At 39.9% G+C, this 27978-nt stretch overlaps 1 protein-coding gene and 1 long non-coding RNA gene across 2 annotated transcripts in view; one reads left to right on the top strand and one right to left on the bottom strand.

The window, feature by feature from the left end:
- Positions 1-27978, top strand: part of LOC117831529 — a 52629-nt gene that overhangs the window by 12274 nt on the left and 12377 nt on the right. The window lies entirely within an intron of this gene.
- On the bottom strand, positions 609-27087 carry arvcfa (ARVCF delta catenin family member a). Its single transcript, XM_034710243.1, has 17 exons — positions 27043-27087; positions 20303-20419; positions 16374-16553; positions 13727-14343; positions 10466-10944; positions 10200-10383; positions 10008-10125; positions 9768-9936; positions 9282-9299; positions 9066-9137; positions 8005-8132; positions 5158-5308; positions 4879-5071; positions 4445-4556; positions 3916-4003; positions 1757-1833; positions 609-1516 (listed from the first exon to the last, which is right to left on the bottom strand). The coding sequence occupies exons 1-17, from the start codon at positions 27052-27054 to the stop codon at positions 1424-1426; spliced, it is 2808 nt and encodes a 935-aa protein (XP_034566134.1). The 5' UTR covers positions 27055-27087; the 3' UTR covers positions 609-1423.

The raw sequence follows: 27978 nt of genomic DNA, 5'->3' as shown, positions 1-27978 counted from the left end.
ATACCCGTATAGAGGCTCTATTTATCACAGAAACATGTTGCTGTTTGTGAGTTTTGACTTCTCTCCTGTGAGAGCTGAGTCTATTTTCCAGACAATTTCCCTTAAGTTATACTGTTTGTTTGCTTTATGCTGTCTGAGCTTTGGTACAGACTGGACCTCTTTGGAGATCTGTTAGGGAAGTGGTTAAAAAATTGCACGTATCGCATGCCATTGAAAGACTTCCATCACAGCTGAAAAATGCTTACTGGCATTCAGCCTAACATGACTCAGCGTTGTGGTTGTGTTTGTATCTGTGATTAAGCCACTTTAAAGTTCAAGTCTACAGGGGACGTTTATCATTTTGTACCCTGTGTAGTGTAGTGGAAATAAGTCTCAGTTGTGAACACATGACATAACACAAATGCTGAACATTTTCAGTTTGAACAGGACGTGGAAAACATTTAAAGGAGCAAGACCAACGGTCCACAAATATAACTGTTGTTCATTTAAATAAAGCTTTTCAAAGAAGAGATTGTTTAACTGACCCTCCTTTAATGTAACACTCAGTGATAGAATGGAGGTGGTAATAAAAGTTAGCCTGTAACACAAAAAGAGAATACAATTGAAAATGAGAAATTATGCGCATCGTTTATTTTCATTTGTCATTCAACATCGCAATGCAAAAAGGACCACTGCAAAGCAGAGTTGTATTTAATGTAGGATCACTTACTGGTATTAGCTAATACACATCCATAACCTTGAATTAATAACATGGGTATTACAATAAATATTACAATATAAATACCTTCATTTAGATTATTAACAGTCCTTTGTTACACATTTACAACTCCCTTTGCCCTATCATGAAACAAATGGAACAGAGAGGATTTGCTGATGACCATACAGTCTAATCTGATGGCAGGTTTCTCTGATTTCCAAATAACCTGGATGTTTTTATAATCTCACACCCTCACCAAAAATAGTTCTAAAATTATTTCACATCATCATCTCTCCTCGGGATACATCAACAGATGTCATATGTCATTTAAGGCTTAATAATTTGACAAACTATAAGTATTATAAATGATCTCATACCTGTCTAACAGTAAAATTTTAATCTTAGATGGATAATTTATTCTTTGGAGTCATGGTTAACCATAGTTTGCATATTTAGGCTATTTCATGTGTAATTAATCCATCATGTTCTTCAGACAGACTCAACATCATCCTAAATGACAAAATCCATAAAATCTATTTCCAAATAACCTCCATAATAAATAGATGCAAATGTTTGGCACATTATATCCTGTAAATAAAGGAAATTCTTTAAATTGGTTAACTTTCTCTGTCTGTACAAGAATGATCAAATGGCACAAATCTGTATTTCACCAATGGGAAGTGTCTTTACAGGATTAAACAGGCTTGACTGGCCGTGCTGTTGTGTTTACACCCATGAGTCCAGTGGTGGAGGTTTGTTATCCATGAGGCCCACAGCAGGCCTGCCAGCTCTGATGAAGTGTTTTCTCTCACTTATCGCCTAGGTTGGGAAACATGCAAACAGCTGGTGTCAGTGAATTTCCATGAAACACAACAAACACGACAGAAACAGATCCCAAGAAAGTAAACAAAATCACGTAAAACAAAACTGTCACACCATTTGCTTCACTCTCATGCCAAACATAAGAAATCAAGTTCACCCAGGCCTAAATGAGTCAGACTGCATTTGTTGTCATGTTTTTTCATACGAGTCAGTCTGTAAATTCAAATTGTAGATTACCTGGAGAGCATCTCTTTCCACAACAGGCGCTTTTCCATCCCCAACTCTATCATTTGGCTCTAAGGTGGAATAAACATCTGCAAGGAAGATAACAATCATACTCTATTAGCAGTGAACAATATGGGAAAAAGATGTAGTAAACATTAAAGAATGGATTTAAAGACTTCAGATAGGATGCTTTGTTGACTGGTCATCTGTAATAACAAGCATGTTTTTCATTGTGAGATCAGTCCTTAATGAATAATAACAGTGCACACTTGCCAAATATATTTGATTCATTTAAACAAAAAAGTTTACTCGTAATAGCCTTGCATTCAGCTATATTTCAGTTGAAAATGCTAGCTCCCCAAATAGTTAGCTTTGTTACACACTAAAACTAACTGTTGGACTAAAATGTAAAGATCTCCATTAATGTACATTCAAAATAAATTGAATTGGTAACCAAGCTGTGTATCATGTTTGTTTCACCATGAAGTAGCTCCACTGTAATACCTTCTTTCAGATATATTTTTCTAGAGAAAGTAGCATGGCTAAGAACGATGCTAGCTAGCCAACATCAATCATATCTGAAAAAATCTGTGTTGGGTATTTCCTACTCAACTGCAGTTAGACCTATATATGTAACTCAGAATTATTAACATTTAGTGTATTTGGCTAAACCCCTCCATTACCACATCAATTCAAGTTGTAAATGTATCAAAGCTGCTGTTGGTAGGAATGGTGTCAAAAACTGTACTTCTTTTCTGCTGGGTTTGGAGAAAAGGTCATAATACCCATCAGTACTCATCTGTAAGTGAAGTAATTTGACACTATTGTGAAATTTCAGTTTTCCAAGGCCTTTGTATGAAGCAATGTTATTATTCCCTTCGTTCCCTTTACGACGGACCAATCATAGGTAATATCCAATCCTCCGTCCTGATTGGTTGAGTTTTGGCCCCACTATGTCACCTTGATTAGCTTGGAAGCCACTACTTCCTCATGAAACACACACAACAATCTTTGTGGGCGGGGTTACGGGAGCAGAGAGGGGAGGGGGAGGGGAAATCTCTTTCCGAAACTGATGTTTATATCACGACTACCAACAGCAGCTTTAATGGTAAACCAAGACATGGATCGATAGCTACATAAACCTTTGGAAAGAAAGAGGAACTCTTCTATTCTAGTCCTGTACGGTCAGTGTGGGAGCATACTGAACCACCTCATTAACAATACCCACTTATGATTCAATTTACTTCAAAACAATGACAGAAGCTGGACCACATGAATTATATTTACAGTATTTTTTGGTAATGTATTTAACTTTTTAGGGGTGGGTTGATTAACTCTAATTTTCTTGTGGAGCACATGAGTCTGGTTCTGCTCAAGGTTTCAAAGTTTGTCCTTGCCGCTGTAACTTGCTAAATGCTGCAAAGTGCTCTGCTCATGGTGGATTAAGATGAAATAAGACAGAGACCTGTCTGTAACACTGGACTGGATCTTTTCCTGTCTTCATGTTGGGTCTTTGTTAATTATATGGTCTAGACCTGCTCTGTTGATAAAGTGTCTTGAGATAACATTTATTGTGATTTTGAGAAACGTAAATAAAGATTGGTTGATTGTTTGAGAGTTTTCTACTGCAGACCTGACCTAATGCACAAACATGATCTGCACCTTTTGCCCTTTTAAGTGAAACACATTTCCAAAAACTGTCAATAATTCATTAGAAGTAATGTCTACCTGTCTCCCTGAATTCTCATTTCAAAGGGCGTTTTAAGTTTTTCTCATAATTCATAAGGAAGCCCTCAGAGAAGTTTGTTGTTTTAGTGGTAAGCTAGAGGTCGCTGTTGACGTGAAGGAGTCAGTGCCCTTTGGAATAGCGTTTAAATGAAATGTGACTGGTGATGCGTGAGCTTGCCCTGCCTCTGGGAAAACACAGTATGGGCTAATAAGCCAAGTCTGTGCACTGATAACCTTGGCAGCACATCATTGGTTTGCGGCTATGTTCGGAAGAATATGGTCTGGGATTTAAAAATGGCCATCTCTCCATCCCTGACATGACAAGGAGCCCTATCAGTTCATAAGCAGTGTTTGTTCTCTGAGCTAGAGGACACTCCTCTCATTTGGATGATGGTTTAATATCATTTTGCTGACAGAAGGTATGCGTGCAATGATTTGCTGACCTTGATTTTTGTCCATGAGCGGCAAGGTGATGTCATCGCCGCCTTGCTTTCCGCTCTTGGATTTTTTAGTCACTCCTGTGGTTGTTGGCTTTGAAAGACAAAAATGATTTTGTTACTGGGTGAATTTAAGCTTTCCTGTACTTCTTGCTTTAATAGGAAACTTAATATCTGTTTTACATGAGGATGACTTGTGCTGAGGCTTGGAAATTAGCACATCATTTAAATGTCTTCATGTTTTGGAGGGAACAGGACACTATAAACTTAAATATATTATTCCACTTTACACTTCACAAACGGGCATTATGTGTATCAGTACTTCTTTGTCTCGGAATGATATACACACAAACTTCTTGGTTCAAATAATGCCAAATTTTCACTTCACCTACTGTTTTTTTTTTTGGCAAAACACAGACTCCATGAAATTCAATAACCTGCAATGAATTATGAGTCAGATCAGGTAAAGCAGGGTTTCTATCCTCATGCAACAACAAATTAAAGATATGTTGAAAAACCTATTATAATCAAGTACCTTAAAGTGGCTCTTGGTCCAGCCTGCCTTGTTCAGAGTGTTTCTCAGGTCCTTGTATGCCCAGATTGTCTGAAGCACATGAGAAGCTGCCTTGATCTCCCGTGCTGATTGGCTGACAAAAAATCACAAGACATTGTTGTGAAAACCGAGAACAGCTTGGAGACAATGCTGTCTTGGTGATTAAAATCAATTTCTGATTGCCGTTGGATGTGACGTTTATAATATCAAGAGCTTTTGCTTCAAGGCTGTGTTAGAGATACAAAAAAGCAGTTGCAGCAAGAGATACTGCAGGAAGACTTAAGCTGTGGATTCCAATTAATAGCTTGACTCCTCAGAAAGCTGTGTCACTATATGCTTTTGTTTTCTATTATTAACTTTGGTGTGCACATACCTAGAAATTCCATGTCAAAATTTAGCTGAAAGACATTAAGAACCTTGACTTGTTGATAGCCACTAGTTTCTGCACAGCATGACCCTGTATGAGCGCTCGGGCATTCTCTGGGCTATCTGTGATGATCTCATGGATGGTGTTCAGAATAGACACCACTGTATCTCCCTCGAGGTTCTTTGCTGGGTGCTGCTGCCCACATGGCAGATTACCGACCAGGTCCCTCAAGGCATAGCTTCCTATAATGACATGTTGAAAACTTAGCATGCAATTTGAAGCTAGTTTGCAGGTGTAGAGCCATGTAGAGGAGAGTTACAGACTGTACCTATTAGGTCTTTATTCCTTCTGTCCATCGCCAGGTTGCGTAGAGCAATAGCCACGGCTCGAACTACTTTGTCCACGTCTGAGCGCAGCAGCTCCACCAGGATAGGAAGGCCTTTCTCTTTCCTCACAGTGGCACGGATGTAGCTTGACCACTACAAGAACAAACATAATGAACAACACTGGACCGATGTTATGTGAGATTTCTCTACATATTTTCTCCCACTAATTTGTCCATCATTACAAAACCACTCATATTACCACAAGTACACAAAAAATAATCAGATATACCATGAGAATCAAACTCTCATCTCAGCTGCTCCCTGATGTATAATGCAACTTGATTTCAAAATCAAAGGAATTTGAAACTCTTTTAATCCAAGATCAGCCACAGCACTGATTTTAAATTAAACCGACATTCATGGCCCAGTATATCTTGGCAAAGCACATCATTTGACAGCTCTATGGGGACATAGCAGTAAAGTAATTTTTGATCATGCAGACTGGTGACAAAGTCAAACTGTACTGTCCAGTTGGATTAAGATGATCAAATGCCAAATCGCTCTTTGCACACTCCACTCATTGATGCAGCCTCAGCATGACAACACAACCAGTTAGGAAAAGAGCATAGGTCATGGAGGCCCTCATGTAAAGGCATGAGTGGGTTCTGTTGTCTAATCTTGAACCATGCAGACTGTCTTAGAGGGATAACCTGACCCAAAATTAAATAGAAAGTTCCATTTAGGCCCCTGGAAATTGGGCTTGAAATAGCAAAACATAGACTATTAAAAAATGGACAGCACAACAGATCCCCCAAAGTGAAGCCAAAACTTTTAGAGCTCCCTCTGGTGACTGGCAATATGGGTCTGAAAGCCTACTTTTTTCCATAATAACATATGGAGCATTGGGGAAACTGGAAAACTAAAGTACAGGTCTAATACATTTTTCTCAAACATAGTTCTGTCGTAGCAGTTAGCTCTTATTATGCTGACTAATGTGCAAATGTTTATTTTTCAGAGAAGTTTAGCTATAAATACCCTCAAATCTGGAATATAAGTTATACTTGTTTATAAAACGTAGTCTGTTTTGGGAGGCTGTAGGCACAACATCTTGCAATAAAGTTTATAACTTTTGAATTAATTAACAGCATTTTAAAGAAACCAATATGTTTGGACCTGGGCTTGTGTCAGTGTTTCACTCTTGGGGGTCTCACTCAGGGATGTAAAGTTTAAACTCTGTTCCTGCATGAAGACTTCCAACACATTCAGCAATGTGCACTTTCTATGTAGATGTGCAGCTCTTTCTCGTGCCACCTGTTAACGCCATACTAATAGCTACCATTACAGTGGTTGAGCTCAGCCATGGTAGTGTTGATAGCTGTGAGGTACGAGCATACCAACTGCCTGTGACCAATCCGCCAATAGACTCACACCACCCACCTCTGCTGATCACTTGTCCTGAATTTAGAAATACTTTCTATCAAACCATCACTCCACAAGATGCGTTAAATAAAAGATGTGCTTCATCGTATATCACCATTCTCTTTAAACATGTGACTAATGACCTAATGATGAAGTAAAGGGAGAAAACGTCTTGTTCACATAATTTTGCATTAATCATTTGATTTTTTAAAGAGAAGATCTGACATCATGAATGACAGCTCAGGCTACTGTAGCGTTCTTTACTTGATTAACTAAGTAGAGGAGGAATGGTTAATGAGAAATGTAACAAATCATGACACAAGATTCATTGAACTTTCCATAGCTGTGAGTGTCTGATTCAAACCAGCACAAGAATCTGTTCTGCTGTACACTGCGCCAACTTAAAGGAACTTGGCTTTTTTATCAGCAAGTTAAATATGTGTTTTGGATAGCGGAAGGGGTGTGACATCAACCCTGCAGCTATACCAGCCAGATCGCTTTACATGCCTTGGCTTCAGTTAAATCACAAGCCCAATATGTAAGCACCCACAGAGATGGTATTTTATTACAGTGGGAGGAGATGGGAGGCCTTCCATGTCCATATATCCGTCAATGCATACATGGAAAGTAGATGGTTCTAAAATGTAGATGCTTAGGCCGCTTCACAGGACAAAGTAGGCATGGCAGTCCTTTTTTTGATTCATATCTCTTCGTCTCTCCTCTGTACTCAGTAATGGTGCAACAGAAAAGCAGCTCAATCCAGTTACCCATGTCAGCTAGTTTCCATATGGTACATCACCAAATGCTTAAAATGACTCAGAAATGACTAGTTAGCATACATAACCAAAGTCGGCTTAGATGTCTCTATTCCTTTTCAAACAATTAATGGAATGCTAATCACTTGCGCTGTACCATTAGCTAGAGTCTAGCTAATGGTACAGCGCAAGTGATTAGCATTCCATTAATCTCTAGCTGCTAGAGTCATATTATTACAAACCTAAACTCCCTCCACTGAGGCACAGCAACTGCAGATGAAAATAGACCATGAATAGCCGACACTCAATTCCCTCATTTAAAGTAAAACCCTTAATTGTAAGGTTAAAATGCTTCGGCTTTGGGTTTTACTTGCTTTGAACCAAAAAGCAGAGATACGGATTGTCATCTGAAGACAAATCCTCAATCTGCTCCTTAGATGATGCATTAGGAGACTAGGACGTGATTACAGCTACCATGGCAACCTTACTTACTCCACATTAAAATACAATTCACTTTTAGTGCTCTGTCGAAGCATCTAGGAAAACAATCAGCCTCCAATATTTTATGCCAACAAAGTGTCTGATAGAAACAACCATTTAACCCTTTACTTCTCCAGTTCCAAATCTCCACAAAAAGTAAAGACAATGGGAAGTAACAACTCATCATCCACTCACAGCCCATTGTCCTGCAGCGAGGTTCTGCAGGGCTCCAGCTGCAGCTTCCAAGGTGTTATGGTTGTGGCTGCAGGTTAGAAGAGACAGGTAAAGCCTCACAACCTCTGGCTGGTAGAGCAGCTCCAAGCCTTAAATAGGGAGGGAGAGAAAGTCAGTGACGAGAGTGAACCAGTGATAAGAAGTTAAAGAAAATGGTTTGTCTTGTGTGAATGCAAATATGCTAACTGTGTTTAACAATTTCCTCCATCTAGATAAGTTAAGGTCACTAGGTAGGTAGGATATTCAAAAAAGAAATACTTAATAAATAATAGATGCCTGAAAATTACAACTCTGTCAGACTCCTGAGATATTTTGTATTGAGCCAGTGGAGGCTGCTGGATAGCTTTGAGTAGTATAAAGCTGACCCTGGACCATAACATGCTTGTCCCTCTGATTTGCATTCACCAGCTGGAGTGTGGGAGGCACAAGCTTAAATCTGAGCTACAATTCAACAGCAGCCACATCCACATACACATTACTCTGCTGTACAGTACTAATATGGTATACAGTATCCTTTAAGCTTCTATTAAAATAATGGTTTCACCCCTATCAAAAGCAATAAGATGGCACAATGAGTAAAAGTTTAGCAGGAAAAAATGAAAAAATATCAGGGACCATGACATGGCGCCTGCTCTATCTCGAGCAATTTCCAGTGCCTGCCAGAGGAAATGTTCCCCCTCTAGATTTTGCCTGATAAAATGTTATCAGTATTTCTGTTGGTGGGTCATTTTGTTTTAGTAATGAAACTCTCCTCAAGTGGTGCAGGTGCTGATGTGTGGCTTTGAATTTCAATGATTTCTCTCTCAGGCCATGCCAACGTCATGCATACAAAGCAAATAACAGAAAGCAGCCACTGATGCTGGACTGTAATAATGATGAATGATGTATAGTCTTCATTATTTATCTACCCCTGTAATAAGCTTAATGTATCCTAGCTGCTTGTGTCCTAATATCACTCAAAAAGCATTTAACTCTTGAATGCTACATTTTATGTGAAGAGGATATTACTTATTTAAGTGTACCTTTATTTTGCTCGGTACGTTTTGGTAAATCCAATGTACCGTATTTTCTGTCCATAAATCCATTTTTCCAACCTGTACATCACAGATACAAACATGCACACAAACACAAACACCAGTTTTCAATACAACAGTACACAGGCACATAATGTTAGCAAATTCAACATTGAATCAAATCACAATAATACTGCCAAAGAGAAAAGCAACCAGCAGACTGACCTTGATTGAACCACTCCTCTGATGGGTACGGTTTGTAGAGAAAAGAAGAAAAGACACATTGAGTCAAGATTACACCTGAAATGGACACAGCAGCTATATGGGTTATACTTCACGTCATGACCGAATGTTTTACACCGTTCTTTCTTGTTACATCAGTAAAAGCCAGCTTTTGAAATTTGGAGCATGGTGCTCCTCTGCCGAGCAAAATAAATCATCAGCTCCTGCATGTGTACAATTATGAAATATTCAGGCTAATGCTATTAAACGGGGCCAAGAAATGAAACAGTTGCTTGCAAGCCAGGACACTAAAAGTAAATGAAAATTTCTAACAAGGAAAATAGTTGTTTTATAGAGATTTACAACTGTTCAGAAGTTCAAACAAAGGAAACGGTTTCTATCGAAGAGAGGAAGCCAAAAAGCAGACCAACGGAAAACTACAACCAAAAGTGGTGACTGTAAAGTCATCATGCATGATGGCCAGCTAACCTTTGGGTCTCTTCCCTCCAAAACAGTCTGGTTCAGTCTTCTTCTTCTGGTGCCCCACTGACCTCATCAGATTATGGGAATGAGGCTCCTGAAATCGTTCTGTTCCAGGTATCTCTTTGTGGACGTGATAGGACAGGTTTCGCAGGATGCAGACGCAGTTCTCCACCGACTAGGACAATGACAAGAGTTCAGTCAGAGATGTTTAAAAAATGTACAATGTTGTGTGATGACTTCACTGACCTTATTGTCAGTGTCTTTGCTGACAACAGCTGACTGAAGAGCATGAAGGAGTGCGTCCACCAGCCCCTCACACTCCCTCAACCTCTGGCGAGCCTCTGCCCCGTCTGAGCTGACATTCCTGCCAAAACAACTTTGTCAGCAAAACTGCGAGGACCCAGCTGATTACAGCTTTATTACAAATTTCTGGGTTACCTCAGACATCCAGAGGTGTTTTTGAAGACTGTGGACCACTCAGCACTCAGCAATTTGCAAGGGTCGGTTGAGTCTCTTCTCCACCCAGAGTGTGGGATGATGATCTCATCAGTCAGTGTTTGAAGCCCGTTGTTAATGACCAGCAGCTTCAGTGGCTCGTGTGAGGAGAGGTTCCACAGAGTGCCTGCAGGGTAAAGAATACAAAAGCCGTAGTAAACGACGGGTGGCATATTATAGCAGAGGTAGAGTCCTGAATCAAGCCATACCTGTGACTAATTCCTTGACTTCCATGCTGCTAGACTTCCTCAGTAGCCTGACTAAAGCTTGGATGCCATCACAGTTCTTGATGGCCATTTTGTTATTGTGGTCTTTGCCATAGGATATGTTGCGCAGAGCTCCACAGGCCTTACGGTGGACCTCAGCTTTAGGGTGATCCAGTAATTCCACCAAGATCGGCACTCCATTCAGCTGGCGCACCTCCTGCTTGATGCGGTCGTTCTCATAACACAGGTGTTGTAAATAGGCTGCAGCGTTGGACTTGACTGGGTCCATTGGGTGGGTAAGCATCGAGATCACCTCATGCAGGTTGGGATCTCTCCAGCGTGGGTCTCTGCGGATGCTGTCCAGGCTGACCATGCTGCTGCGTTTGTGAGGGAACTGCAGGGTCTGAGCGCGACACATTGCTTGGAAGAAAGGATTCAGGTTGCCCTCCAGCTGGGCCATGAAGGCATCATCATAGCCACCTCTGAGGAGACAGAGAGAGTCTTTTTAATCAGTATTAAAAATGAGAAATACATTGATTTTCTCTTGCTGTTGGGCTTTACGAGGTCAACCTATCTAATCTGACTTCTTCAAAGGTTTTATTTGCATTGTGGAGGTAGTGGCAGAAAATCATCCACACTAAGTAATGCACAGTATCTGCTTGAGGATGTTACCCCCACAAACCCTCCACTGACAAGTCGGGGATGCAAAACAGTCTGCTGATGGACATAGGTAGCATCAATAGGACTGAAGACCCCCTGAAACACTGCACCATAAACCCAATCCACCTTGAATGTCTGGCTCTCCATAGATCAACCTGGCAGCCCACCTGTGCCACAGTATCTGAACAAATACACACTACCACTGAACAAATGAGAATTGAAAGATGTGCTTAACCACACAGCAGGGCAGCAAGGTTAATTTTAACATCTGGGCTCTTTTGCCCAATTATTGGACAAATGAGTTGCTTGCGGGACAATTACGTACTGACAAGGACAAAAAGACTCAATGCAGGTTTTGAAACCTTTGAGAAAAAAAAAAAGCTAAGCAATCTGTCTCTCTACTTAAAGTCTTCAATCTTTGCTACCTGTCTCCAAGCAGTTTCCTATTACATCTGGCCATAATCGCAAGCTGACTTTCTCATAGCTGCTTCACCTTACTTCCAGTCTTAATGCTAAGCTAACCAGCTCATTGCTGTTTCCCCATGCTTCCAGTCTTAATACTGATTGGACTGTCTCCTAGGGTTTCCCTGTACTGTCAGTATTGAAGCTAGGCTAACTTTCTTCCTCATATTCCTCGTCGTCTAGTCGTCTAGTCGTGTAGTCGTCTAGTCTTCATGCTAAGCTAACCGTCTTCCCTCTGCTAGCTGTGTCCTACCTGTTTCATTTTACCTCCAGCATTTATGCCAAGCAAACCAGCTCATAGCTGATCCCCCATAGTTGAAGTCATTGATGCTAATTTGACTGTCTCTTAAGTTGTCCCTGCACTCCCAGTGTTTAAGCTAAGCCAACTGTCTTCTTTCTGTTTCCCAATACAAACACTCTGAATGCAATAACCATTACATCAATGTTTTCTTAAATTGAACAGACAAATGTGAGTAGTGATCTCCTCAGCTAATGATCCCCAAGAAATTGGGAGACGTTTCTTCCCAATTTGTAAAACTATTCATTTTAATATCCACAGGTTGAATGAAACCAGTTACAGGACTTTTGTGAGTCTAATAGACTGGGCTTCACTGAGTTTAACAGCGTAAGTGCGTAGCTTGTAGCTTTTCTAAACAGCTCTGTCACTTTATATGGGTAAAGGAAAAGCTTCTGGCAGGCAATAACAGGTGAAACCTCCTTATTTATTGACTTTGCAGCAGGCTGCCTTTCCTGATTGATACCAGCTGCTACTTAACTGCTGTCCATCTGTCTTTCTATTGTCCGGGCTGATTCCCGGTAACAGAATGGGGGCTATTTGGTAGCTGTATGGCTACCCTCTCTAATAAATATTATTATAACTGCAGGTCCTCTGTAGCAAGATTAGTACAGTTTAGAAGTTTATGGCAGCATCATTGAAGACCTACAAATTTGTACTTTCCATAGACCTATCAGTAGTTCAAAGCCTGGTGCTGTGCTCCTAATTCTCTGTTCCCATCTCAGATGCGTAATTCAAGTTAAATTATTTGGCAAACATGAATGAAATATGACAGATTTTTTTTTTATAGATTTACATTATTTCATTTGAGCCTTTAAAACATCTCACTTCACTGCATTTAAAACTGTATATAGTGTGGAAAAATGTTGGAATAAAATTAAGAATACTCTTAAGGGACTAATCAGCTTTCAATTTAAATGGAAATTTAAACTCTGACTTACCGACCGGTCTAAAAGTGAGAAAACACTTTGTAAAACAGATTGTATATGACAGCTTAACACAGCCTACATGGAACTTTATCTCCATTTTATACAAGATACAATCAGTCAATTGTGATGTTTACTTCCGGGTAGTACAGCATTATAGTTTTATGGTAATAGACATCAACCAGAGCTACAGCTGGAGACACAAAATATGACCAGCCTTTTGGGTCTACAATATAAAAAGTAATGATTATTTATTTATTTTGGTGCAGATTAGTCAGGGTCACCTTTAAACATTCAGTTGACTAAACACAAACATCTCTGGTTTGAATTCTGGCTGATTGGCTAGAAAATCTGGTACACTTTAGAGTTAACTTAGCTTCATTTTCCTGCAGTTGGTCATTTCTACCTTCCAGATAATTTTAACACATTTAGTTCCTGTTCTCCATCACAAAAACTAAACTGCTGCATGGACTGTTGTTTTATTCTTGCTATTAAATCCAAGTGTGTATTGGCTTTCTAGTGTCTCTTTACTAACCTTTGCTAAAGATGAGCTCATTATCAGGGACCATATTGATATTTCAGTGACACAGATTGAGTACCCTTTATCTTCCCTGTCTGCTTTCGACCAAGCTAAAAGTTTAATGGGATAAAACAATTGATTTCAAATAAACAGACTTTATCCCAAACCTGCTAGAAAGGACAAGGTTATCTTAGCCTAACCATACCTTGGAGGATGTGTTTGAGAGCACATTCATTTTTCCAGTTTACCTTGCCTTGGCCCTTTGAAAGACTATAAGGGGCTGATCTGTGTTTGAACCCACATCTGGGTATCATATAGAAACCACAAGAGTCATTGAAATCAATTTACACAGTCTCTGTGGTGCTATAAATAAAGTATGATCCAATGTAGCATCCTCTTACCTGGTTCTCGAGGGCTCCCTGAGGAGCTCCATGGTTGTAATTGGTCTGAACTGGTGGATTCCCCCAAGTGTTGGGTAACTGGCAGCAGGGTGGTCAGTCTTCATGTCCAGCGGATTGTCTCCCCTGTCTCCGATGACATCCTCCTCTGATTGGCTGCTGAGTCCTGCGGGAGCATAGCTGTCCCTCAGGAAAGGTAAGGTGTAGTGAGCCCCGGGCTGGTAGTTCTTGGCGGGCCAGTAGCTGTGGAGGGTGGTGCGTGACAGGCTTCCATACCCAGCACATAAATCACCGCTGATGCCTCTGTAGCTGTCGGGGAGGGTGTAAACTCTGCTCTGCCTGTCTGGGTTCACCAGCTGTGGCTCCCCAGGCTGCTGTACCACCTCAGGGTGCGGGGTTGTAGCGATGCTGGTCGTAGTTGTCAGTGTTTCAGTCTTGGAGGGTTCCGTTTTTGCTTCAAGAGCAGGCTGCTCAGTGGGAGTGATTTCCTGAACCTCTGGAGTGGTTGTGAGCTCAGGTGTGTCTGGTGTCTGGATGTTCTCCTGCTGGGTCTCTAGGGATTCCTGGGTCTCACTGGGAGCCTCTTGTTCAACACCTTCTTGTTCCACAGCCTTGGACTCCTACAAAGATTGATGCACAACAACTATTATATCTCCAAAAGCCTAATTAGTCTTTGACTTTAAAATCCCATTTCTCTGAAAGGTCTCAGGTTCCCCTGTTCGATTAAATGCCACCAAATTGGTGTGTTTTCAGTCAGAGCAGGAACAATTTTGTCTTAATTTACTTGGAATAGACCAAAGTGTTACTGTTCCCCACAGTGTGTGTTTATCTCTCATCAAGAGTGTATGACCAACCCCTGCTAATTCCTCATAGTGATGATCAATCATCATCAATTCTGCTCTTTTCTGGCCATCTGAGCCAAAAAATAAATAATGAATTCTTCTCTCCTGCCAAAAAATAATGAATTCTCCTCGCTCAAAATGAGTTTAGATTGGACTCTGATGAAACAACTTGAGGTCCAGCCACTGTTTAGAAGCAGAGTAAATTTAATTATCTGGGTAAGTAAATTGATTTTGATTTCAACTCTCCAGGTCGTGAGCAGAACCTGTAATTTTATGCATATAAATACATAAATATGTAGCAGTAGAGTGGGGTTGTCACAATACCAAATTCCTAAACTTTGATACCATAGTAGGAAAAATGTGATAATGTCTATACCTGAATCAATACAACAGCAACAAACTTAAAACTCCTGGGCATCCATAATTGGGTATCTATTGTTCTTTTGTTGCAATGCTGCAAACTGTGCCGGTTCAGAAAAAGTCACCGGACCAAGACCGACATTTTACATACTGATGAATAAGTTTTATTTCCTGTTTCAGCTCTTGGTTTTCATAAGAGGTGCTCACTCTCTTTACTTAATCTCTATGTAATTTGACAACTGCTGCTCTCTTTTGCTCTCAACTGCTACAGGCTGAAATAAGACTGGGGATCTGACTTTTTCATTAGCTTGGGAACTGTTTGATACTATGTAATATAAAAATAATGCAGATTGTTTGGTTTTAGAGCATGTGATGTTGAAAAGTATTGAAGGACTAAAAAGTTTGCCAATCTTATAACAGAGTGAAAAAGAAGTTACATTAAGAATTTCATGGTTCCATAGTTCCAGACTCTTTGATATGGCCTCAGTGAACTGTAAAACTGAAGACAGTTTTACAAGGTCTGTGATGGAGAGACTCATAGATGGTACCTCAGGTGAGGAGGGGATTTGTTGCAAATTTTTTAACATTTTTGACGATAGACAAAAGGAAAGAAAAAGTTGTCTGTTAACAGAAGGGACAAATGTCTCTTACAGTCTGACAATTATGCAACTACAGCCTAGTGTACAAAGACAGCTTTATTTAAAGCACCAATGAGGACTTTTTAGCTTGTTGTGAAACAGACTGAAATTAATATCAATGTCTCTTGTTGACCTAAGAAAATAAATTAGACTATCAACAAGAAGTGTTATTATTCCTTTTAAGTTATTTTAAATGTTTGAAATCAATTGCAGGGGGTATGTGGAGGACAGAGCGATTGATTGTATGCTGCTAATACAGCCTTCTTTCCATGGCAAAGCGATAAATCTGACTGTTAAAAGAGAGCAGGATGATGTTCTTTGTCAAGAAACAATAACAACACATGGACATGATAAGACTGTCCACAAGGGGCACCACAGGGGGAACCCAAAAGTTCCTCATGGGTGCTTTAATAAAGAAATGACAGGGTTATGTACAGATAAATCCGTTAGTATAAATTACTCTAACAAAATGATTTAAAGCTTTTCTTTTGCATTAATTCAGATTTAAACAAAAAAAAATCCTGTCTGCTTCTAATCAGCTGTTTTAATTCATTAAGTCCCTTATCTATTATATATTCAGGACACTTTCAGTCACATCACAGATAACTTGATGCCAAATTATGTTATGTTCACAAGTTAAAATCTGTTGATTGTCATTTAGAAGAAAAAAAAGGAAAGAAAGTGACCTCAAGAGTTTCTTGAAGGGGCCTTAAGACTGTGCCCATACTTTTCACCAATACACTGAAAACTCTATCATAAACTTGAGGAAATAAGTAGGTGGTGATAGTGACAAAAGTTAATGTCATGAACCTCAGTGTCAGTCTGCTGCGGGGTGTCTGTCTCTGTGGAGCTCTCATTGGTGGAGGTCATGACTGAGGCGATTGAGGTGGGCGTGTCCAGTTCTTCGTTGGTGGACGGGTTATCAAAGGTCGCTTCTTTAGCCTCCTGGGACAAAAACAGAGGAGGAGGAGGACCCTCTGAACTCTGCTCCTAAAACACAAAAGTAAGTTAGAGTCACAGACAGTCATCTTTCCAGCAACAGTTATGTGTGTTAAAGCTACTGTGAGGGACTTTAGTCTTGATCTTTCCAACTCCTACAGTCAAAGTGAGGCATTGTGTCTTTGCTGATCTCCGTTCAAGCATAAGTAGTGTTTTCTGATATTAAAAAGTAGTCATGATCATGCAAAAGCTTAAACTTACTACACTGTAAGTCTGCCATGGAAAATGTAAACAAAGTCAGTTTCTGCTGTGTGCTGTTAATCGCCTCGTTTGACACCAACCCTGCTGGCAGCGGTTACAAGAATTAGAAATAACAGTATGAAAGAACTAATCCTCTCACTCATGGTGTCTTTAGTTTTTGTAGGTCACACGGAGGCAACAGTATTAATTTCAGTGTGTTTCATAACCAGCTAAAAAGTCGTCACAGGAGCTTTAAGTACAAAATGTTCATTATACAGCAGCCCACCATGTAATCAAGGCTGTCCTCACATGATAAGAGAGCAGCCCTTAATACTTAAAAACAAGCTGTGTGTCAAGTGCTAGACTCATTTCAACCCCATAATTTATAACTTGAAACACAAACTGTTGAGTTCAAGCTGAGAAATGCCAACATACCCACACAAGACAAATATCCTCATGAAAAATGAGAGGCACTTTCTCTGTGTTTAATCTTTTTGGTTAGCTGTAATCTTATTGGGCAATCTGTCTATTGAAAAACAATCCTCAGGCGCAAAGCACTTATGCCAGAGATCTTATGTAGGCAGGAAAAGAAGGAATACAAAGAGATATGATAAAATAACAGAGATGAAATTTAACTCTCATTTAATAAAGATGCTGTTGGGTTTCTCAAGTGTTATACATCCTTGTGCACAGACCAGACTGCACTTTCATTTGTGGTGATATTCATAATAAGATTTTTTTTTCCCTGATACATCAGATTTAATGGATGCATGCATTCATGCATGGTTTGATAATGTGCACTGGAGTGGTCTGTCATTTATTTGAACCATAGCACGCCATTTCTGAATTTTCAGGCTGAATTCCTGTCTAAATTTTGCTTCCAGCCTTTTTTTTGATGGATGAAGTTGTCGTCCAACTTCCCGTGCAATTGTTAAACTTTTTGATTATTTATGGGAAGAGATGTATGTCACTTGACGGACAACATCTTCCTGGAGGATTTAACAGATCAGACTGCTGTGTGAAAGAAAGAAGACTAAGTAAATCCCTGTTGGTATAAATGAATGCTCTGCTACATTTGCTATGTCTTTTTACAGGAGTATATAGTTTTAAAAGGTTGTATCTGTAATTTTTTGTTGATCTGAAGTATAGGCTGTATTAAAAGCTCCTTTGACAAAGCCCAGAAACATTATTATGAGACATGAGCTGTCGCTTATTGTCATTTAAGTTATGTAGTGATGTGACAAGTCCTGATTAACCACCACAGCTGCTTTAATCCATACCCCAGCTGTTATTTTTCTACAACATGTGGACATTTCTCTCATTTATCCTTGTTTTTTCAAGTGGAACTTAAATTATCTTTGTCTCCCTAACAAAATGTTTTTCATTAACCAGAGGGGATTAATTATTCAGCTTCTTGGTCTGAGAAAGAACTGGAGGCAGAATTTAACTGTAAACACATCTTCTGCTGATTTTCCTACAAAATTCTCACTGTCTACTACAATCTGCTCTGCTGCTCTAATAATCTTAATCACTATCTGCTTTATCTGTTACAACTTTTTACATCTTGAGGGCCTCCTGATGGCAGCATCTAAATTTGTCGAAAATCTTGGACACAATAACACCAAGAACTCATCCAAACATAAGCGAGTATAATTAAATATTTTAATCAGTTTTGCTGCATCTTTTACGACAAATTTTACTACATAAATTCCTTATGCACTCTCCAAATTGATTTTCCTTTAAAGAAATATGACACTAATGCGTCTCATCTGATATGCATCTCTCAATAACATGGGCACAATATGCACTGAGATGAAAAAAAGAAAACAAATAAGCTTTTAAATCTCCCTAAACTCTCCTTTTTTTCTGCGGCTGCGGCATTAAACCGAACAAGTGCTGAGAGCCTAACTCCCCTGCATTAAACCAGGCTGCAGTGAATGTGGAGAGAGAGCTTGATTCGCCTTTCAAACACCTCACCAAACACGAGAGCCCCTCATATTCATTGTTCAAAATGTGTTAGAGGGACGAGAAGATGAAAGGGGTCACATGGGAGCAACTGGCAGCAGGAGACGATCCTGGCTCGAACACCTCTGGGGGAGGTTGATTGCATATATTGTTAGGCGGCTTTTTAAATGAACGCCTTTCGAGAAAAAAAAAGACAGACGGGGTCCTACTGTCCTCCACAGACAGCTTGATTAAGGACTTGGAGGATGATAATAGGCTGGACAGAGCGGCCTGCGCGCTGTCCCCACGTCTGATTCGCGCTCCAGGGAAGGCCAGGCCTCTGTGAGTCAAGGCTCATTTAAATAACTCACTGCACCATCACTAAGTAAGCGTGCTCGCAGAGCCAAATAGGTCGGGATGATGATTCTGAATCTGACTTTGCTTTTAAAAAAAGGAGGTACGGGATATAGATGTTAGGTGCAGCCATGCAGGAGACAGAATGACATGATTAGCATCTTGTTCCCCTCCACTTGCAGTATCGAGGCCAGCTTCAGCCAGGGTATTATTTTGGGAGGCACAGAGTTTGATCTAGTGCTGAGTGATTTCAGATTTTTCAGTGACCAGCTCAAGGGCATGACAGGCACAAGTCATGACTCAAACTTGTCTGAAATCCATTTCAAAGACAGGTAAGACAATCTGAAAAATGAGGGCTTTCAATTACAATTAAATCAGCCAGGAGAAGTCATCTCTGCAGTGATCAAACTAGAGGGAAGTCTAGCTTTAACTGGCAGTTTGTCTCTATCAAAATGTGGGTTGAGAGAGTAGTGTGCCCGCTGGATAATAAAACATGACATCAGCCCACTGATGTCAGGAAACATCAGTAACAACTTTGTCACAACTCATCTGCCCTACACTATCTGTTGAATCACTCATGCTCAGGCTGGTCAGTGTAAATTCACAGAATGTGTCACTAAGCATTGTTATCCTTCATTCTTATTTAAGACTTGTTTCCTGCAGAGAGACAATCGTCCATTATGCAACACATCTTGTTCAGCATAATTCAACCAGGCTGGTTTATTTAGAGAACACAGTGATTGAACATGACAGCCCAAAACAAAAGGAAGGATGGGTTTTCCCTTGCAAAGTTTCTGATAGGAGCCTCCTTTTTTTCTGCACTCCTCTGATCCTCAAATAGTTAAATGCTGCATGGTCAGATTTAATGTCTCTCTGATACATCATGGCAATACACTTGCCAGTGTGTGCAGCATTTTCCCCCTGGAGGGACAACCTCTCCTTATAATACAATCAAAGATTATCCCTGCTTTATATGCTTGCCTATGCATTTGCACACATGCACTTTCATGCCCGTGCACACGCACACACACTTGATGAAGATGTTAGCATCGTGTCCCCCCTGCACACAAGGAGACTGCACCGAACAGCAGCATTGAGAGGCAAGGAGGTGAAGCGATTGATCCCTCCTTCATTCATCATGACAGAGGCAGAATGCAAAAGCTGTGCAGGGTGTACAGTTCTCTGCAGAAAAAAAAACCTGATAGGCAAAAAAAAGAGGGAGGGTACATTGCAAATAGAGCCATTCCAGCACACTCACTTACCTCTTTCACTTCAGCAGGCATTGCCAAACCTTTTCCGTTCCCCACGAATGATGAGCAAGATGCTTTTCTCTGCGAGATGTCCCCTTCTTCTCTGGATTTTAGCCTTGACTCTTCCTCCTTTGAGCATGTGAGGCAGTTCAAACATGAGCAGCCATCCTTCCTCCCAGCGCTCACTAACACACGTCCGCGCTCTCTCTCTGCCTCTCTCTCTCTCTCTCTCTCTCTCTCTCTCTCTCTCTCTCTCTCTCTCTCTTTCCCTCTCTCTCTCCCTCTTTCACTCTCTCACTCTCTTTCTCTCCCAAACACACACAAGACGCACCATGCACACATTTGCTCAACACAGACGTTCCCTCACACGCTCAAACACACACACACACTGAGAAGCAATAAACGGCGGGCTCCCTCTCTCTCATTACTGCACTCCTCCTCTGATGTGTGCTGCAGTTTAATGTGTGCGCTATTAGCAAGGTGCTGAATCAACTGTGTGATGCTGAAGCCTGTGAATGGCTTAGGTGAGTGCAGAGCCCCTGCAATCCCCTCTGCTTTGCCCATATTTTCTGGCAGCCTTAGTGCACACATATGCACACACAGTAACACACGCATATACACTCACAAACAGACACACAAACACACAGAGATCATTCCCTGTGGGTGCACAGGCAGATGCAGCTGGAGCAGCACTAGTTGGGTCCTATGTCCACCCATGTGCGCCATAATAAAGGACGAGGGGTGGGGGGTGGAGGGATGGGAATGTGCATGAAAAACTGTATGCAGCACAAAGCAGGATGACACACTACATTCTGAGCCAACAGCTTTTTACTCAGGAAACTGTGCCAAAGAAAATCAAACAAATTTCATCAGCCATCACTGCCTAAGAATCCTCACCCAGCAACTGCTCAATTCATTGCAATAGTGAAGACACATTGACAATGAATAAAAAAAGGCATTAAATATCCTGAAAGCAGGATGGATAAGTGCTCCAACCGTTTCTTTAGATGTCCTCACCATAAAACTTTGAATTACTGACTCTGTGTCATACATTAAAGCAGCAACTGGTTAGCTCTCTCGCCTGGCAGCAAGGAGGTACCTGGTTTGAATCCTCTTGCCAGCTGAGGCCTCTCTGTATGGAGTATGCATGTTTGCCCCCCGCTTACACGGGTTCTCTGTGAGTACTTCAGCTTTCGCCCACAGCCAAAAGACAAGCCCTGGAGGTTTAGTGGTGACTCTAATTGGCTTGTAGATGTGTTCATACATGTGTGAATGAGTGTCGGTCTCTATGATTCTGCCCTGTGATTGACTGGAAGCCTGCCCAGGGTGTACCCCACCTCACTGATAGTTTGGATCAACCCCAGCCACCCATGCAACCCAGTTCAGATACTGGGTGGATGCCATGTAATTTCCTTGTTGTCAAGGGAAATGTTCTAATACCTTGATGCTGTGAAACCTTGATTTGAGTATTGGCCAGTTCTAAGTTTCCCTTTGGTAGAATACTGAGGACTGGCCAGACGGATAGAGAAATGCTAATCATTGGTGGAAAACCACTGAGTGCTGATAGCACATGATAACTTTCTAAAACATGTTGATTTGTTTTGCTTTTAAGGGAAGGGAGGATGTTATGATGTGTGGTACAAGATGAGTGGTATTGACTATACTCATCAGTATTTGCTATAACTTTTGTGCAGTATTTACAGCTCCTATAGATTCTCAGGTTGGCATCAATATTGGTATCAGTATTGGTATCCGCATCACAATTGGTATCTATATCTGTGTTGGTGTCAGTGTAGGTATTAGTATCAGGATTGCTATCTTTATCGCTTTTTGCATTGGTTACAGTATTGGTATTGGTATGGCCATTGGAATCGGTATTGGCATTGGAATCAGTATTTGGGATCTGTATTGGTATCATTATCCATATCATAACTGCACTGGTATCTGTACCAGTATTGGTATCCACATTAGTTTTTGCATCAGTACTGGGTTAGATAACAATACTGGTATCGACAATGGTATCTATTACGTTATTGGCATGTGTATCGTTGTTGTCATCAGTATTGGTATCGTTAACACTATTGGTATCCATATTGTTATTGTTATCCATCTCAGTATTAGCATCGATATTGGTATGAGCATTAGTATTGGTGTTGGTAATAGTATTGGTATTTATTTTGGTATCCATAATGATATTGATATCAGAGTTCTTTTAGTTGTTAAGTTATGTGTTTGATTAGTTATAGTGTCATGTTGTTATTTATCGCTTTATTGTGTATCTCACCCTTTTCTTGTGTTCATAGCTCTACCTCATTCCTTCATGTGTTTTCCTGCCAGTGTGATTGTTTTACCTCAACCGTATAGTCACCTCCTAAGTTGACATAAGTTTACCCTTACTACTTTACATCCCCTGTGTTTTTATCATGTCTTACCCTGTTTGTGTGCCTTTTGTCTCGTCTTCAAACCTTGTTTCTAGTATGGATGTCTTCTTCATAGTTCTAGTGATTTTGACTTGTTTTTGCGGACCTTGTCAGAGTTTTTTTTTCTTAAGATGTTTAATTATCTCCTGCTCCTCATGAACCTAAACTTGAGCTAATTTTTCTCTTTTTGTTATAAAAATACTTTTCACCATCTACATTTCTGTCCTCTCTGGATATTGTAGATGTCTGTCCCTTGCTCCTGGCTCTTTTCAGATGTAGCAGGTATAACTCAATTTCACAAAGATCATCTGAAGTGGTCGCAAATAATCACAGCCGATGAACCAAGACAAAATCCACTGCTCCACTTGACTTAAGAAATACTGAATTATGATGAAAGTGCATGTCTTACTTGCCGTCTTAGTCCAATTTGCCACCAGACCTCTTGCACTGAGGCAGCAATATTCAAGTAAAAAATGATCTGCTTTCATCTGCAGGCCCGTGCTCTCTATCAGCTGTCAGTCTTATTGATTTAAGAGCATTCTTCAATGTCATCGATCTTTGAGGGTTTAGAGAAAACCTCACCAGCCTCTTGGTTTGTGTAAACTTTGCTGATAGACTGCAATATGTCACTTTTTTAAGCTAACAAGTAAGCATTTTTAAGGTTTATTTCATTAAACTGATAAGCCCATTCAGCCTTTTCGCATTTTCATTTTCTATAATCCCCTGTTGATATCTCTCTCTTTATGATACCTACTGTTTACATAACTCAGATCGTATACATCAGTGCAGCAGAAAACCAGTGAAGCAACACTTAACCTTAAATTGTTTGTAGTAGACATCAAAAGACACGGATACATTTCATCAGTATATCAGTTAAAACCCTCACAAATGAGAAATCTGCTTTAATTAAAAACAATCTTTATCCCTTCCAACTTCACTGAAAGCTAAATCTGAACAGCATACTGATGTGCAAAAAACTGGACAATTTTGTTTCTGAAATGATTACTGCTGTTCACTGCTCTCCCACTGTTTTATCTCCTCACTTGAAAAATACAAGTCCCATCAAATGGAAAATACCAGCATTAAGTGTCTTAATGGCTTTGGGTCACTGACAGATTCCGAGCTGCTTCATCACAGCTGTTTGGTTTTTTTTGGAGGACTTTTGCCTCATTTAAAAACACCATATCTATTTAGAATAAGAAGTAGAGATACAAGAAAACATTCGTACTATGAGTAAAGTTGTTGATTTTTTTGATACTCTTCAATACAACATGCTTTAAAATAATACTGTCTGTATTACTTTTGCATTAGATAGAATGGACAGGTACCAAAGAGACAAGAGAGAGAGAGAGAGAGAGAGAGAGAGAGAGAGAGAGAGAGAGAGAGAGAGAGAGATGAGCCTTACATAGAGATAAAACAAGGAGAGTGAGCACTGCTAGCAAAGAGGTTAAACATAAGATATAATTTATTAGTAAGCCAAATGATGGTATTTTTAGTTCATCCTCTGGGAACCATGAACATCATAACCAAATTTCATGACAGTCCATTCATTAGTTGTAAAGATGTGTCATTAACAACTAGATCATTTCAACCTTGGAGGGTTGCTGGATGAACATTTAGATGTTCAGCAAAGTCATCAGGGTTGATCTTCGGGAGACCATAAAATGCAGCACAAAATCTCATTGCAGTCCATACAGTAGTTGTTGGGATGTTTCACTCTGGTTCAAAGGCTGCAATGAAGAAATGGACATTGCCAACATGATGTCAGCAAATGTTTTTTTTTTGGACATTGGATCATTTTGTGTCACTCTGTCTTGTGTTCAGAGCCAAAGTGGTCATATTTGGAGAACAGTTTGGATTCCCAGTGCCACAGCTCTATTCTCGTTTACAGGTGATCAAGTTTGCAACTTTTTCATGGCCAACTATGCTTTTCAGTAAGTTATTCTGAATAAGGACTCAAGTTTATGAAGTGAACAACATCCTATTTTAAAGAAGGGTGGAGGAATTTTTTTAATAACATAAAGTCATTGCAAGTGTTTACAGTGGTAATACATCACCTAGATATCTGTGAATTTTCACACCCAGTCTCAAATAGTCGATTCTTTTTGGACCCATTGAAGTCTGCCCCCCTGCTGGCTATTAGAAAAAAATGCAGGTTTGAAGCACTTCCACATTGGCTTCAGTTTTTGTACTGCTGATGCGCCCTCAGTAAAAAAAACTACTCAGAACTATGAAGAGTGAATGTGTGAAAATGGTTGATCTGTCTAAATTTTGCTTTTTTTTTTGAAGTCATCATCAAATATATTAGTTGAACTTTCTCTTCCCACCACTCTGGCACTGGTCCATCAAAATAAGTGTAGTTAGAAATTAAACAGACACCCACACAGGTGATTCTGAGTCAGTGTGAGATAGCAGCCAATGACACCTCTGTGTGAAAGCTGAAAATGTCACCCATGATGGATGAGACCTTTTTATACCCAAAATGAATTGTGCTGGATTTATTGACATTTTCTCAGGGAGCACATTTTTGGAAATTACTCTTAATGCTTGAAAATGTCAGGCGTATGGATCTGTGAGCCAAAATGAACGTTTCATTCATTTTTAAATGAGTCTAAACCACCAGGACTTCCTCCCGATTCCTCTCTACAGGCTTTAAAGACGACTGCTTTAGTTGCTTTTAACTTTCAGGCATTAGCATGAGGCTATGGTATCTCCTCCCACACAATGAACTCATTACTCGGTCCATCTCGTTAAGAGGCCCAGCTGGAATTAAACCCCAAATATGATAGATGTAATTCCACTTCAGTCAGCTCCTTTTATGACAACATGTTGTCAGATATACAACATCTCACTGCTCTCTGCCTCTTTATCAGTCACCATACTACTGAATTAACTGTCAAATTTAAGTATAGTATCAATAGACTATAGTGTGTCACGTTTCCTATGGGTGCTTAAAAAGAGTAATAGTATTTAGGAATGAATAACTCAATAATTTCAGATGCTGATTCATATTTTCAGAAAAAAGTAAGAGGGTTTTATTCTGAGTGACAGTAACGTATGAACTAATGATTGCCTAATGATTCATTAATAGAGTGATTTCAGTCTGTTCTCCTGTGACTAATCATCATCCACTCGTAGTCCTTTATTCAGAGTTATTCAGAACCTGCTCCTAGTGTTCATTTAAAATGAGCTTGATCCTGATTCATTCCTCTTTTATCCCATGAATACAGCTCACATGTTTGTGCACTGTATCGTAAAGTGTTACAAACTATTTTTAGAAAACTGTTATTGAACTTTATATGGGGTACCCCAGAGTCTTCCTGATATTAAAGCTTACCAGTGCAGGTCTTGCTCCTCTGTTTGGGATCTCTTGTTTTAAACCCACAATGTGTGCATTTTGAACATTACTCACTTTACTTGGTTTTAAGCTTTTCAGCGTAATTTTGGGCTGAACCCTGATCTCTTTCTTGACAGACCATTGAGCTTTAGATTTATGTGCAGTTCCATGATGTACTTGTACTTACATATTTTTCAAAGTGCTGCTAATTCATTGGCCTGCTCAAGCACCCTTCCATCAATAAATCAGATAAAAATATGTTCAAGTCCACGGGATTTTATGCTGTGTCCATTGACTGGCTTAAATTGAAATGTATTCGGCATTTCTAGCGTCCCCCTTGCACTATTTAAAGTGGCATTCCCCTCTCATTCATTGTACTTTGAAAATCAAAGCATTTTGCAGCCAGATACATTTTGCAATGTTTGAACTACAACTAGATAGATCTTTCATATGATCCATTTTTAAATCTCAATAATCTCAATTTTAAAGGCATGATTAAAATTCTGTTATTTTGCTCCTCAAAACATTGTGCTTTCCGCTTTGAGGACTCCAAAAAATCTTTGAAAATGTCTTTATTAGGAGATTTTCTCACTGCCTCTGGGCAACCAGCTCTCTCTATGAAAGCCTCAACTCAGATGACATTAAGAACTACAGTTCAATCAGCAGCTTTAATATCAAACTAAAACATCGGCTAAAAGATACTCAACAATCTTACCACTGATTTAATGATACTGCTTTAACTTGAAAAACATATTCTTATTGCTTGTGTGTGTTTGTGCGTGCATGTCTGTGTGTGTGTGTGTGTGTGTAATGTACCGCTCTGTGTTTATGATGTGTTATGACAATATGATGTTTTGTGACCTTCCAAGGGACAGCAGATGTAAATTGGAAGGGTAAATTTTATATTTAATATTGTAAATGGTCCCTTTCCAGATAAATAAATAAACAAATGACTCATAGTTTTTAAGTCCATATTAATATAAAGCAATTCTTACCATGTAGATCATTTTGATCACCCTCTGAAGCCAAGTGATCCCTGGTTAATACGACAGCACTTTTCAGAAGTTCCAGTTTAGTTGCTGTCTCTGTGTCAAACAGGTTCTATGCGTGAAACTGTTTTTTCCTGCAGTGACAAAACATGTGACTGGTTACAAAATGCCAGGCTGAGGACATCTCTTAAACCAGAGTGTTACTTGGTGTTAACTGACCTGCAGTAAGTTACCTCTCATTTAGCAAGTGCTGTGTCAACTTCTACCATTTAGTTTCATCCATCGATCAGTGGCTATCCACACACTCAAAAATAGGGCCATGCCAGCTTTTGTGATGCCGTCGCTTGCCAACATCAGTCTAATAAGCTGCACCAGAATGCTTGGCTTACAGCTGGTAGCTCAAATTCAGTGATATTTTAATTCTATCTGACACAAAGTGCACATCACTTTTGACTTGTCAACTAAGATGTCTGATTGTTTTTTAAAATTAAATGAGCAAAGCACAGTGGTGTCATTGTTTTCCAGCCCAGCAGCAGGGAGCAGGAAAATACTGCAGTGGCCTAACTACAGTGTGCTACAAGGGACCAAATAACACAGGATTTGAAAAATATAACACTTTAAATGCATTGCTGTTAACGCTGGCTGCCCTACAAATAAATCTACTTAATCGATTATTTTCATACCTTAATATCATGTTTTGTGCACAAGATAAATACTTCTGGGAACAAGGTAGAAACTTGTTTGCACATGATAGAAATGATCACCTTGTGGCACATTTAAGCGCCCCATATAATTCAACATGACTGCATATGCCCTGTTATCATTCACTCTTAGAGTCTTAAACTAGGAGCAAATAACATCATAACACGGCATTCAGAACCCCAAGGATCTGTAGATGTTTTATTCTGTATGTATATGTGTCGCGTAGAGGAAATAAAGAAG

This window comes from Notolabrus celidotus, chromosome 19 (assembly GCF_009762535.1).
Source record: "Notolabrus celidotus isolate fNotCel1 chromosome 19, fNotCel1.pri, whole genome shotgun sequence".
Classification (NCBI taxonomy): Eukaryota; Metazoa; Chordata; class Actinopteri; order Labriformes; family Labridae; genus Notolabrus; species Notolabrus celidotus.
This window is presented reverse-complemented; position numbering and strand designations above follow the sequence as displayed.